This window comes from Phocoena sinus, chromosome 11, assembly GCF_008692025.1.
Source record: "Phocoena sinus isolate mPhoSin1 chromosome 11, mPhoSin1.pri, whole genome shotgun sequence".
Lineage (NCBI taxonomy): Eukaryota > Metazoa > Chordata > Mammalia > Artiodactyla > Phocoenidae > Phocoena > Phocoena sinus.
The window spans coordinates 56,964,970-56,979,731 of NC_045773.1; the positions used below are offsets into that span (position 1 = coordinate 56,964,970).

The following is a 14,762-nucleotide window of genomic DNA, read 5'->3' on the forward strand; positions in this document are numbered from 1 at the left end:
AAGTGGTCCAGAAACTATGACCTGCAGGCTAAATTTGGCTCCCTGCCTGTTTTTGTGAATAAAGATTTATTGGCACACAGCCATGCCCATTGGTTTTCATGTGTTGTCTGTGGCTGCTTTTGCACATGTTGGCATGGCTGGGTACTCATGACAGAGACTGTATGGCCCATAGAGCTGCAAACACTTGGCTGTGATCCAGGCCTCTACAGAGAACATGAGCTGACTGTGACATAGAGCCTGTTGGCGCGACCGTCCGTGCATGTCGGCAGCTCCGTGTGAATCAAGTCAAGCCACCACTGAGCTGAGTCTCCCCTCCCGCCCATCCCTCGCAGGCTCTCGGCTGAGCTGCTGCGCCTGCTCTGTGCCGAGCGCCAGGTGAGACAGCAGGTGAAGCTCTATGAGGGGGTCCCCATCCTCCTCAGCTTGCTGCACTCAGACCACCTACAGCTTCTGTGGAGCGTCGTCTGGATCCTGGTTCAGATTTGTGAGGACCCTGAGACCAGTGTGGAAATTCGCATTTGGGGAGGCATCAAGCAGCTTCTTCATATTTTACGAGGGTGAGTCAGAGTAGGCTTTGGCCTGCTTCACTCTGGCTGATGAAGGCTAGGGTCTCAGCTGTTCGAGGGCAGGGTGGGCATGTGCTCAGCTGGCTCCCTCCCATTCTTTGGTCATTCATGTTCTACAGAGTCATTTTTACTTGTTGCAAACAGGCTCTAAATCAATGTCAGGAGCATTCACCTTTTCAGCTCCTTGGGAGCCCTGACATATTTTTTGAATCACCAGCCTGCATTAAAGTAACGGATGTATGATCCTTAGTTAAAATAGGGGGAAATACGGTTATTCAAATGATTCCATGTTACTGACCCTGGTCCAGTTGCCCCTCTTTTCTCTCTAATCTCCGTGGCAGTGCTCTGAGGTGGATTAAGACCTTGTTGTCTCTCTTTTAAAAATAGAATCTGGGGCTTCCCTGGTGGCGCAGTGGTTGAGAGTCCGCCTGCTGATGCAGGGGATGCGGGTTCGTGCCCCGGTCCGGGAAGATTCCGCATGCTGCGGAGTGGCTGGGCCTGTGAGCCATGGCCACTGAGCCTGTGCTCCACAACGGGAGAGGCCACAACAGTGAGAGGCCCGCATACCGCAAAAAAAAAAAAAAAAAAAAAAAAAAAGAATCTGGTCGTATTCAAAGCCATAAATCTGGGGAAGGAATGGCTTGTTAAAATAGTTTCAAACTGAAATTCTCTTGAATTATGTTGCAAAAACTATAACAATAACAAAAAATAGTAGATATGGTATTGTATTACATGTATTGAAGTATTGAATAACAATATTACTGGTACCACCAATGGGAAGGATCTATTACCTAAAATTATTATAGAGCATAATTCATCCCCCTAGGTGCTGAATCAAAGTTGAAAAGGATTATATCTGCCTGGAAAAAGATCACATTTATCTGTAGTATATAAATAAAGTTCATTCTAATAAAAGCAGAGTAACATCAATTTTAATATGACTTGTTATCAAATCAATATTATTCAGACTTTGTGCTTATTGTGCCTGATAACTTGATATTGTGGAGCTATGTGTCATCAGCTCCATTCTCTGAAGGAACTTTCCAAAGCATAAGAACAGACTAGAGATATGAACAGTGGCTTTGTGAACAATTTCTGTCATTACCAAAACCAAGGAAATAATGTGTAGACTGTTAACAATCTACTTGCTTTTATGAATATCACATAAAAATCTCAAGTACTTTAAAGTATAAATTATAAATCTTTCATTAGTATAGTGGCATAATGAGCTAGCCCCACAGTCAAAGTAATTATGATTGCAAAGGTTTTTTTCCACTTGAGTTTATAGGATGATGATGGTGGTTATTTTTGGTCCATCATACGTATTACAGTGGCTGTGGGTAGCCCTCGTGGAGAGCAGCTATTTTCTTGATGATAAAATTAAATTATATAATAGTTAAGCAATACTTCAAGAACAAAACCTGCCTTTTGACCACATAGAACTGAGTTTAATATAAGGTACTAGTTTTCCTCTTTTGGAGGAAACCATTCTTGATAGAAAAGAGTTCTTTCACATCTAAAGAGTAATTTTCCCAGTCCACTTCTATGGTATAATGTTAGAAATCTCTTCCCTGGGAAGAAGATGTATGTCAATACTTACTCTATGTTAACTATGGCTCAGTGCTCTGGGAGAATTTATTACCCCAGCTGTGTAAACAATATCCTTTCAGAGATGGGCTGCCTGGAGCTGGTACAAGGGGTGAGGTTGCCAGGTTGTCTGCTGGCTTGAGTATGAACAGCCTCTGTTGTCAAGGTGGTTTATAGGAAATCTGTTCATGCCCATTCACCTGCAGTCCCAAACTCAAAGGCAGTTACTAAAAGGTTACATACTCTTGATCAGATAGAGTGATCCCTAAAATTCAAGTTTTAACATAATTAAAGATCATTGACTGCAACTATTCCATTACCTTCCCTATGCTCCCCGAAAGAAGGGCAGAGGGCCCAGATGACACAGGAGGGAGGCCAGGGAGACTCCATCCACTTTACGTTTGGGTATATAGAAATCTACATAGAGCTGCTGCCATAAAAATAAATGTATGAAAAAACATGGCAACCATGTAAAACAGAATGGAACAAAGCAGATAAAGACAGACGAATGATCTATTGTGGAAGATGTTGCACTAAGTAAACAGAAAAACAAATGCTTTATTTTATCAAAGACATTAAACAGAACATGAAGTTTATGAAATGAGATTAAAGATGAGTGATAGGATAGTAAAAAGGAGAATAGAATGATTGTGAAGCTGGGAAAGAAGATGAGGACTGAACAACATGCAGAGACTGAGTACCAGAAAGAATGTGGAGTTAGTGAAAGGAAGGGCGTGCTTGAAAACTTACACACGATGCAGAGGAGGAAGACAAGGGAATAAGAGCAGCATAAAATGAAGGATATGGCCTGCAGAAGATGGGTTCTCAGCACGTGGATAATTGATATCCCTAAGGCAGAGAACAAAACAAAAGGAAAATTTGGAAAGCCTCAATCATCTAATAGAAGAGAACTTTCCTAAAATAAAAGAAGATTGGAATTTAATGGAAAAAGACAAAACTCAGAATGATGAAGACTGAGATGTATTCAAGTAAATGGCAGAAAAATAGAGTTCAAAACAAAGGCAGCCATGTGAAAAATAGATGACTCCTACCTCACACTTCACACAAAAATCATGTCTGAGTGGATTGGAAGGTCACACAGGAGAAAACTTTATGACCTGGGGAGGCAAAGATTTATAAAACGGGAATCAGAAAGCACTGACCATGAACTACCATTGATAAATTGGTCTGTGCATTAACTTTTCTTTTTCAGGGACAGAAATTTTGTTTCTGATTGTTCCTCCATTGGAAGCCTGTCTAGTGCCAATGCGGCAGGCCGAATCCAGCAGCTTCATTTGTCAGAAGATTTCAGCCCTCGGGAAATACAAGAAAATACTTTCTCTCTTCAAGCAGGTATTTATATTATGTTTCATTATTTGATACTGTTTAACCTTGTATTATTCTATTATAAAATTATAATGATAATATTAATTAGGCCCAATTTATAACTTAAAAAATGTGAAGTTAAATTCATGTGGATGCCTGAAACTTCTTGGTACCAGTGTTGGACTTGCAGGTTAAAGACACCCCAAACTTTCCTCTGCTTGCCAAGTTCTGTGGCCTAACCTGTTAGCCCTCTAAAGTAGTTCATACTCGGATTATAAGGGTTAATTTGGATAATATATTTAAAGTACGCACTATTTACCTGACCATTGTCCATGTACATTGAGCACGTGCTCCACACAGGGCACATGTTGGGTATGGGGCTGACGGTGCCTGCCTCCCCCACTCCATGCACAGCGGGGTGCATTAAGGGTGCCCCACAGGCTGCCATGGGGTGTGCATGCATGTGAGATGCACGAAGAGGAGAGGTACCAGCCAGCACAACTCAGGTGCCTTTCTCCCAGAGACTTGCCAGAAGGAAAATTAGTGTTTTCTGAGGGATGGCTCTGCCAACAAAATTCTCTGAGGCAGGGAGCGAGATTGCTGATGTGCATGTGCCGCCATGGCCACGACAGACATGGCATTTGGTGGTTTTCGTTGCAGCCTGCTGTGCGGCCCTCACGGAACTGGTGCTCGACGACACCAACGCCCACCAGGTGGTTCAGGTGAGAGGACAGGGTGCCAGGACCTGTCATGATGGAGGGAGCCCACCTCAGGTGACACCTGTATCCTGGAACATGGCTTAAAAATATTGTAATATGTCTTATTTAACATGTAGAATTCCATTTTATATTCTTGTCCTTCCTCTTTTAACTCAGCTTAAAAAGAACTGCCATGTAGGTAACTGATGGTGTTTATTCCCTATATTACGTGCAGTCTATTTCATTTTCTTTATCTTTTTTTATTAAAGCTATTCTGAATTGTTTTTTGTTTTTACATCTTTATTGGAGTATAATTGCTTTACAATGGTGTGTTAGTTTCTGCTTTATAACAAAGTGAATCAGTTATACATATGTTCCCATATCTCCTCCCTCTTGCATCTCCCTCCCTATCCCATCCATCCAGGTGGTCACAAAACACCGAGCTGATCTCCCTGTGCTATGCGGCTGCTTCCCACTAGCTATCTATTTTACATTTGGTAGTGTATATATGTCCATGCCACTCTCTCACTTTGTCACAGCTTACCCTTCCCCCTCGCCATATCCTCAAGTCCCTTCTCTAGTAGATCTGTGTCTTTATTCCCATCTTTCCCCTAGGTTCTTCATGACATTTTTTTTTCTTATATTCCATATATATGTGTTAGCATACTATATTTGTCTTTCTCTTTCTGACTTACTTCACTCTGTATGACAGACTCTAGGTCCAACCACCTCACTACAAATAACTCAATTTCGTTTCTTTTTATGGCTGAGTAATATTCCATTGCATATATCTGCCACATCTTCTTTATCCATTCATCCGATGATGGACACTTATGTTGTTTCCATCTCCTGGCTATTGTAAATAGAGCTGCAATGAACATTTTGGTACATGACTCTTTTTGAATTATGTTTTTCTCAGGGTGTATGCCCAGTAGTGGGATTGACACATGAAAGAATGCTCAACATCATTAATCATTAGAGAAATGCAAATCAAAACTACAATGAGATATCATCTCACATCGGTCAGAATGGCAATCATCAAAATATCTAGAAACAATAAATGCTGGAGAGGGTGCGGAGAAAAGGGAACACTCTCGCACTGCTGGTGGGAATGTGAATTGGTACAGCCACTATGGAGGTTCCTTAAAAAACTACAAATAGAACTACCATATGACCCAGTATTCTGAATTGTTTTAATTTAATTGTTTTAATTCCTATGAGGCATAGGACACCATGAGTTAAGGATAGCAGTCACTTTAAGAGGACATGAAGTTATTCAGCTAGAGGTGATTGAAACACACCAAACAAAATATTTATTGCCAGGAAACTGATTTCACAGAGCACACAAAGCATAATTCATTAACCAATTCACTACATATACAGTCATATGTGTGTGTGTGTATGTGAATACACACATTTGTATACAACCCTTGTATGTGTTTCTATTATAAAAGTTATTTCCTGCTTGTTGAATTTTACAGAGAAAAGTTTTTTTTGTTCGATACATCAACTTAAAAATACATAAATTCATAAAGTTAGTAAAGGATCATGTCAGCAGTGATCAGAGTCCCTGGGGAAGCTCAGCAGGTCAGGGTGGCTGCTGAGGCAGGGGGAGGCTCAGTCCTGTTATCATTGCTTGCTGTCTTGGCCTCTGGAAAAATATTTAGCCTAAGTTTTGACTTTGTCATGTATAAAACAAGGAAATTACAGACTAATTCACAGAACAGCTATGAAGACTAAATGTAGTAAGGCAGGTAAAGCTCTTCACAGTTATAATATAAATGCCCACATAGAGTAGAGTTCAGTAAATTATGTATTTAATAGATAATAAAAAATGTAGCAATAAGGTAATACTTTTTGTTCATTCCCCCATGTCTGTATTTGTATTAGAATAAGGCTAGAAAGATGTTAACCATTTATACAAATAACTTTCATTTTTAAAAATCTATGATTTTTCTCTTATTTTTCTATCTTCTTTTCTATACTAGTTTATCTACATATATTGTTTAACAAAACAATAAAGGGAGAAATATTTCATAATTAGATATTTAAAATGCAAAATATAAAGACATTTGGATCCCTTTACTCTGCCCCCTTTTTTTGCCCCCTACTTTTTGTTTTTAAAGTACTTAAATCACTTTTAATTGATATACTTTGTTATTTATAATCTTTAACGACAGTTGAGATTTTATGATGTGGTTATAGTCTTTGATGTTTAAAAGTATTACACTGACATTTTTAGTATTGTCCTGTAATATTTACTCCTGATTCCAAAATTATACTAACATTTCTTCTTTAATATTTTAAAATTGTTCCTTCCTTCTTTATGCTGTGTATCTCCATAGCACTGTTGCTGGTCACTGATAACATGGCATCTTTATTCTTCCAGGAAAATGGTATATATACAATAGCAAAATTAATTTTACGAAATAAACAAAAGAATGCAGCAAAAACTAATCTATTACAGGTAATAAACATATCCATTATTCTTTAATATCAAGTTACTGGAATCTGGGGAAATTTTGGTAATATAATCTATGAATTTGAGAATTTTTAGGTTAGCACTGGTCCCCTGTACTGACCGAGAGGGAAGAATATCTGGTGAGGGAGGCTGGCATGGAAACAAATGCTGTTAAAACAATGTAGAGGGGCTTCCCTGGTGGCGCAGTGGTTGAGAGTCTGCCTGCCGATGCAGGGGACACAGGTTCATGCCTCGGTCCGGGAAGATCCCACATGCCGCGGAGCGGCTAGGCCCGTGAGCCATGGCCGCTGAGCCTGCGTATCTGGAGCCTGTGCTCCGCAACGGGAGAGGCCACAACAGTGAGAAGCCCACATACCGCAAAAAAAAAAAAAAAAAAAAAAAAAAACCAAAAACCAATGTAGAAGGCTTAACAGTAGTTTCTCTGTAGGGATTTAGGTGATTTTATTTAGACATTTCTTTGCTTATCTGTAAGTTCTATGTTTTAAAAACATTGCTTGTGTATCAAAATAATGCTACGGGGAAAATTATGTGCCATCTTTAAGCACGGACCACAGTCAGTAGCATTTCACCTTTACAAAGGCAAACCTGTAAAATGGATCTTGATGGATGAGCTGGTGCTGGTCAGGTGAGTAAAGGGATAGAAGTGGGCACCCATGATATCTGCTCCAGGGCGGACGGGCATCCACACAGAGAGAAGAGCGTGGACAAAGGACGGGAGCCTGGCAGCTTAGAGTGTGCTTAGGCTGCTCAGTGGGGTGGGTGTGGGGTGTGGGGCAGAGGGAGTACCTTAGGACAGTGGTCCCCAACCTTTCTGGCACCAGAGACTGGTTTTGTGGAAGACACGTTTTCCATGGACGGGAGCGGGGGTGGGGGCAGAATTCAGGCAGTAATGGGAGCGATGGGGAGCGATGGGGAGTGGCAGATGAAGCTTTGCTCGCTCACCTGCTGCTCACCTCCTGCTGTGCGGTCCAGTTCCTAACAGGCCACGGACCAGTACCGGTCCATGGTCCAGGTGTTGGGGACCCCTACCTTACGAGATGAGGCCTGGAAGGTAAGAAGGGGCCACATTATGCAGGATCCTATGTGCTTTTTTGAGGAGTGGACACCAGGGGGCAAGTGTCCCCAAAGACATTGGCATGATAAAATCAATTTAAAGTAATCCTTTGCAGTAGCTGCAGCTTATCTTTTTTTCAAGTCGTTAGAACAGGAAGTAAAAACAACATTTGCCTTCAATCTGATTTAAGAGCTTTCAGCCAGAATGATGGTCAAACCTAGCAGAGAATTTTTGGTGGTATCTGTGGGCTGGCAGGCAGAGATTTTGGAGAGCTACCACTGAGAACACACAGGCGTGGGACTGACTTCTCTAGTACAGCACTGATGCATGACACTGTGCTGGACCATGGTAAAGTACACTCCCTCCTGCACATGTATTCTGTTAAGCCAGTAGAGGCTTTTAAAGAATATGTATGGAAATTCTTTCGAGGCACATGCATGTTCCTCACTTCTCACAGTCTCCACTGCTTTCTCACCAGTCTCCTTCATGTGGTCTTGTTATCTGCCTGGCTTCTCCAGACAGTTTTGTTTGTGACCCTTCTGTATTCAGATCACTAATTTCATGAAATGATTCCAGATTCGAATTCAGCAGACCCTGGTCACCCCAGTGGTGGCCTATTGTACAGGTACAGCTGCAAGCCTGGGGCTCTCTCTTTTTTCTCAGCACTGCAAAATGTCCAGTGTTTATTTTTCTTTGTTAAAGTCTCACAGGCCTCTTTCTGAGTGTTCTCAGGAGTTACTGTAGATGGTTCTATCTGGGGAATGCTTTAGACCTTACTCAAGAGACCAATTTGTCAAGTTTGAGTCCAGTGTGCCTGTGGCTATTTTTATATGTCATTATTTCTAGTGTTTATTTTCTCAGAGAAACTATATAAATATTGAGGCATACATAGCAGGCTAGAAGGAAAATAAACCTTGAGCTCCTGGAAATCTTGGGACATTTGGTTTTCTCGGCGTAGGAGTTTTATTTCTTGTCTCTCTGCTCCTTCTGTACTTTCTAGAAAGGAACTAATGACAGGCACTGAGTGAAACAAGGCCCAGATCCCTAGCCTTCCACAACGCAAATACTTTTTAAACATGAGAACTGGCCCAGGTGTTGATGTTGTCTGTTTTCAGTTACAAGCTGTGGCTCCCACAGAGACCAGCCACACTCACCAAAAAGCCATGTTAATGTTCACTTCATGATCATGCTATCCTGAAAATGTTTTACTTTGTTCAGCTACCATTTGAGAATCATATATCCTTTTATTTCCAGTGTTATGCGTTCAGAGCCTTGAGGTTTCTCTTCAGTATGGAAAGAAACAGACCACTCTTTAAAAGGTATGAGCTTAGAGAAATTTAAGTGATCAGTGATCATTAGAGTCAACTGTTTTCATGTACCTGATTTAGATGCAAACAGTAAGAGAATAAAGAGTCAGTATGCAAAACATGTGCCTTCAGATTTCTTATAATCCACAGATAATACTGAGCAGCCCTAGTGATATCTTAACACTGAAAATTCACAAAATGATGAGGAAAGCACATGAATCACATCAACACAACTCTTTTAATTACACGTAACTGCTATGGTTTTTAGTTTTTCTCTCTTTTTTAAGACATTAATATTTTTAATGGATGAAATAAAAATATGTGCTTGTTTTTGCCCATTCAGAAATGTCCAAAGTTGATCTAGTCATTTCCTTTTAATCAATAGAAAAGAAAGTATTTGTCTGGATGTCCTTAACAGTATAGGAACCCATTTGAAGGGGAGGAGGCTGGATGTTCCTGGATCAGAGGTTGTGTGGTGAGCATGACAGAAAAACCACCACCTTGGGAAGCAGACCATGGTTACCTACAGGTGTGGTCTGCGTGCCATAGAGGTGGCAGGTTAGCCAAATCGTAGGCCCAAGTTCTTACTAGAATTTTATTGATAAGGCAAAATGGAAATAAAATCTTGAGTTAATATAACGTCTTTTGTTTGGAAGAATGGGGCATTTTATGTTTTTTGTTTTATTTCTATATAACAGTTGAATTTAGGGGAAGAAAAGGAAGTATTCGTTATTCATTATAACCTTTCATTTCAAGACCCTAAATCATGCACATCGGTGGACTTAAAGATTTTAATAAACCTAAACCCTTGAAACCAGTAGCTTGGAAATGATGCATAAATCTCTTCATTTTTTTATTCACCTGTATTTTAATTTTATTTTCATGAGGACTAAATCAAATTGTATTTGTGAAAGTGCTCTGTGCTCAATAAACACCCAATAAACATTCATTCCTAGTATATTTAATACTACACCCCCAAATGTCTTACAAATAAGATTTTTATAAAATCTGTATCATATCTTATTGTAGCAAAAAACATATAACATGACATCTACCCTCTTAAATTTTTGTGTGCAGTACAGTGTTCTTAACTATAAGCACAGTGTCATACAGTAGATCTCTGGAACTTTCCTTTCCAATTGTTTTTCCTTACCTCTTAAGAACTGTGTCTCTAGTTTATTTTCATGAGATAAGTTGGTGAGTATTATTTCCCCCATTTGTTGGCAGTGTATTTAATGTAATTAACCTATAAGTGAGCCAGGTCCAAAAGGGAAGGAATGGGCCAGAGTTTCTAACTCCTATAGGAAGTATGTGTGTGTATTTTTCTCTGTAGACTTTTCCCCACCGACTTGTTTGAGATCTTCATTGACATAGGACATTATGTTCGTGATATCAGTGCTTATGAAGAATTAGTATCAAAGTTGAATTTATTAGTGGTAAGTCTTGAGCTTTAAATATTTTGTCAGGCTGCTATGCAGTTAGGATGCATTTATCATAGCATCCCATTTCCTTTTCATTTTGGTTAGGAGGATGAACTGAAGCAAATTGCTGAAAATATTGAAAGCGTTAATCAGAATAAAGCTCCTTCGAAATATATAGGCAACTATGCAGTTTTGGATCATCTTGGAAGTGGAGCTTTTGGCTGTGTTTACAAGGTGACCTTGCCCTTGAACAACATTTCCAATGTTCCCAAACAAACTGCATGTCTCCCTGCACACCCACACACAAGTGAATTGGAGCCCTTGTCAGTGAACAAATAGATATAAAAATTAGAATGGTTGTTTCTGTACAACAGATAGCTGCACTGATGTTGTCTTACCTTAGCTCTCAGCTCTAGAAATTGGTCACTGACCTTTGAAGACAAAAGCTGTCACTAATCTCTCATACAAATAGTCAAAATGGCTTGTCCCAATGCATGACACATTCTCCAAGTTCACACCAGTGTTTCTGTATTTACCAAGTAAAATCCCATGAAATATTGCAGACTGATCCAGGATATACCAATTTTTTTGAGGTGAGCTTAGTGTAAATACAAATTTACTTTTTAAAGATATATGACTTATTTAGATGACTTGGCTTAATCATGTGACCTTATTAATCTAATCACTTTCTTCCCCTCTCTACTCCCAAACCATTCTTTTTTTTTTTTTTTTTGTCTCCTTTATTTTAGGTTAGGAAGCATAGTGGTCAAAATCTTTTAGCAATGAAAGAAGTCAATTTACATAACCCAGCATTTGGAAAGGATAAAAAAGATCGAGACAGCAGTGTAAGGAATATTGTTTCTGAATTAACCATAATTAAAGAGCAGGTAAATGCTTTTGTTTATGAAGACGGTTTCCTTAAATAAATGTCATCAAAAAAAGTAGAATTCATGTGCTGTCCTTGTCCATGCTGTGTAAGAACTTGTTCTGCTTAATATAATTGGCATTGAGGTGATATCAATCACCAGGTTTTCTCCTAAGGCTTGACATTGAACCATAGACATAACTATATCAGGGACGGGGATGCAGAACAATTGAGTTCACAGCACAGAGAGTATTATATACGAGAAAGCATATTCGTTTCCTTCTTATTATATTGTAGAATATTTGGTTACTTTGTTACATGCATAAGAATATGACTAAGACTTCCCTGACTTTTGTCAAATGGAACCAAGTTGTTAACATTCCTCAGATATGGCTTATGTAATCTAAAATGTGAATTTTCAAGATGGGTTATTATTTATTGACATGAGCAAAACATTCTAACATAATGTTCACAACTCATGTATCATTATGAAGGTTTGTTTCAGGAAAAAGAATAAACGTGTCAGAGAGAAATGGGAATTCTTTTTGTGATCAAAGAACACATTGGTTTTTTATCAAATTTCTTTATTTATACATTCATTATGAATACTGTTTGTAACTCCTGGGGAGACCTATCAGTTCATGGCTCTTTGTTTTCAAATAGTTAAATTTGCATAGCATCTGTGCTAGGACATAAAGAACCATAAATATGAAGATCTTTATTCATTGAAATCTCTAGTTCCACTCCAATTTATAATTTACAGTAAATATCATTAATAGGTTGTTTTATAGTTGACTTTTATGTACAAAGAGATTAGATTTTGAAAAGTCAGTGTTTGCTCATATTCCAACACTCTAGCCTTGGGTGGTGTGCTGTTTCATAGCACAAGGCTAGAGCATGACTTTTGCCCTAGGCTGGTCTAATATCTTCATTTGAACCCAAATCTGGATGTAGTCCTGGCCAGTGAGCTAGGTCTAGAATATGGTTCTATTGCTTACCTAGTTCCATATTGTTTAAAATATGCTGGCCATTTGCTAGTTGATGAGGTAGACTATTGGTTTTAGTATATTTTCTAAGAAAAGAAAGTGTCAGGGTGAGGCCATATAAGAGGCCTCTGCTTGAACTTTGAGGGAGCTCAAAATTGTAGAACTGTGCTTGCACCACGGGCTTAAACCAATGAAAGGACAGTAAATTGAGGTCAAAAAGGAGGAGGTAATGGCAGACAGAAGTGAGAGAAATGGGACTAGAAAGGGAGAGTGTATTTGTTAATATTAAGATTAAGCTGCAGTAACAAAGAAGCCCCAAAGTGCATGGGCTTGAAGGAGAGGTCTCACCGTGCAATGGGTTTTGTCTTCCCGTCAGTCCAGGGTGTGGTGCTCTGCTCCATAAGGTCACACAGGGATGCCCACTCTTCCTCTCCCGTTGCACCTGCCAAGGCACATTTATATCTGCTGGTGCACCCGGCGTTTTGGGTTCAGACATAGGATTCCCCTCACACTCCACTGGGGAGAACTCAAGGATGAGCCCCTTGAGGCTGTGAGAGAGGCTGAGAGGTGTGATCTGTGGTGGGGAAGCACATCCTGCTACAAGTCGGTGGAGTGGAGGAGTGTGAGAGCAGATTTTTGGTGGACAACCAGTAGACTCTCCTTCAAAAGAAGAAAGGCCAGAAAGAGATGCAAGCCATTTATGATGTACCAGTGACTATTCTGAGATAAAACAAATTTCAGTTTACTTAGAAACTCAAATTGTAAATAAACAACCACAAAAATTTAGTATTCTTGTAGAAAATTATTATGTTATTAGATGTTATTATGTTATTATTATGTTATTAGAAGATGTGGCACATGTATACAATGGAATATTACTCAGCCATAAAATGAAATGAAATTGAGCTATTTGTAATGAGGTGGATAGACCTAGAGTCTGTCATACAGAGTGAAGTAAGTCAGAAAGAGAAAGACAAATACCGTATGCTAACACATATATATGGAATTTAAGAAAAAAAAATTTTATGAAGAACCTAGGGGTAAGACAAGAATAAAGACACAGACCTACTAGAGAATGGACTTGAGGATATGGGGAGGGGGAAGGGTAAGCTGTGACAAAGCGAGAGAGTGGCATGGACATATATACACTACCAAACGTAAGGTAGATAGCTAGTGGGAAGCAGCCGCATAGCACAGGGAGATCAGCTCGGTGCTTTGTGACCGCCTGGAGGGGTGGGATAGGGATGGTGGGAGGGAGGGAGATGCAAGAGGGAAGAGATATGGGAAAATATGTATATGTATATGTATAACTGATTCACTTTGTTATAAAGCAGAAACTAACACACCATTGTAAAGCAATTATACTCCAATAAAAATGTAAAAAAAAACCCAACACACTACAAAATAACACATTGCTCCAAGAAAAAGTCTCATATAAATTGGAAATTTTTTTGAACTAAATGAAAATACAACTTATAAAAATCTGTGGGCTGCAATGAAAGCACTGTTTAGAAAGATACATATACATATATATATATAAAATATTAAATATATGTATTAAAAGACAGAACTATCTAAACTCCATATTCTAAGTTTCCATCTTAAAGAAAAGAGCAATTCAAGCCTTAAACAAACAGAAGAAATAAAAGTAAAACAGAAATTAATGAAATAAAAAACAAGAATTCCATATAAAAAATCAACAATATTAAAAGTTTATTCTTTAAAAGACCAGTAAAGTTGATAAATGTCTAGCCAGACTAATCTTGGAAAAAAAAGAAAGACAGACACAGATTACCAATATCAGAAATGAAAGAGGGGTCATCCTTACTGATCACATGAACATTAAAAGGGTAAAAAAAAAAAATACTGCATAAAACTCTATAGCCACAGATTTGACCATGTAGGAGAAATGGATCAATTTCTTAAAACACACAAACTACCAGAACTCATACAAGGAGAAATAAGATAATCTGAATAGGAATACATCTATTAAAGAAATTCCATCAAAAAAAAATAGAATTTCCATGTTACATTCTGAGGTAAACTATGCCAAAGAGAAATTGTTGCTGTCTTTGGTGCCTGGACACTTTTTGTTGAGGTATAATTGACATATGACTGCATATTAGTTTCAGGTGTACAACATGATGATTCAGTATTTGTATGTATTGTGACATGATCACCATAGTAAGTCCAGTTAACATCTACCACACGTAGTTACACATTTTTTCCTTGTGATAAGAACTTTTAGATGGCAAGGAAGACCTTATTCAGGACCACTGCAATAGAAGTCCAACTATTAGAGTAGAGAGAGACTGAACTCAACTCTGAACACAACAGGGATGGCTGGGGAGTTACAACCAAAAGGCAGGGCTGGGGGGGTCAAAGGATGGAAAGTTACTAAGAGGAATTTGGTTAGTTATCAGGTTGGGGGAAGAAAAACTTGATTAGGTAACGAAGATGGGGGGATGAG

At 39.0% G+C, this 14,762-nt stretch overlaps 1 protein-coding gene across 2 annotated transcripts in view; it reads left to right on the forward strand.

The window, feature by feature from the left end:
• NEK10 (NIMA related kinase 10) overlaps window positions 1-14,762 on the forward strand; it is a 305,942-nt gene that overhangs the window by 62,591 nt on the left and 228,589 nt on the right. For both annotated transcript variants that reach the window (XM_032649886.1, XM_032649885.1), the window contains exons 13-20: window positions 333-557; window positions 3,367-3,506; window positions 4,140-4,201; window positions 6,567-6,644; window positions 8,968-9,032; window positions 10,354-10,456; window positions 10,547-10,675; window positions 11,191-11,328. In XM_032649886.1, coding sequence (XP_032505777.1) covers window positions 333-557; window positions 3,367-3,506; window positions 4,140-4,201; window positions 6,567-6,644; window positions 8,968-9,032; window positions 10,354-10,456; window positions 10,547-10,675; window positions 11,191-11,328 — 940 coding nt within the window. The remainder of the gene's footprint in view (window positions 1-332; window positions 558-3,366; window positions 3,507-4,139; window positions 4,202-6,566; window positions 6,645-8,967; window positions 9,033-10,353; window positions 10,457-10,546; window positions 10,676-11,190; window positions 11,329-14,762) is intronic.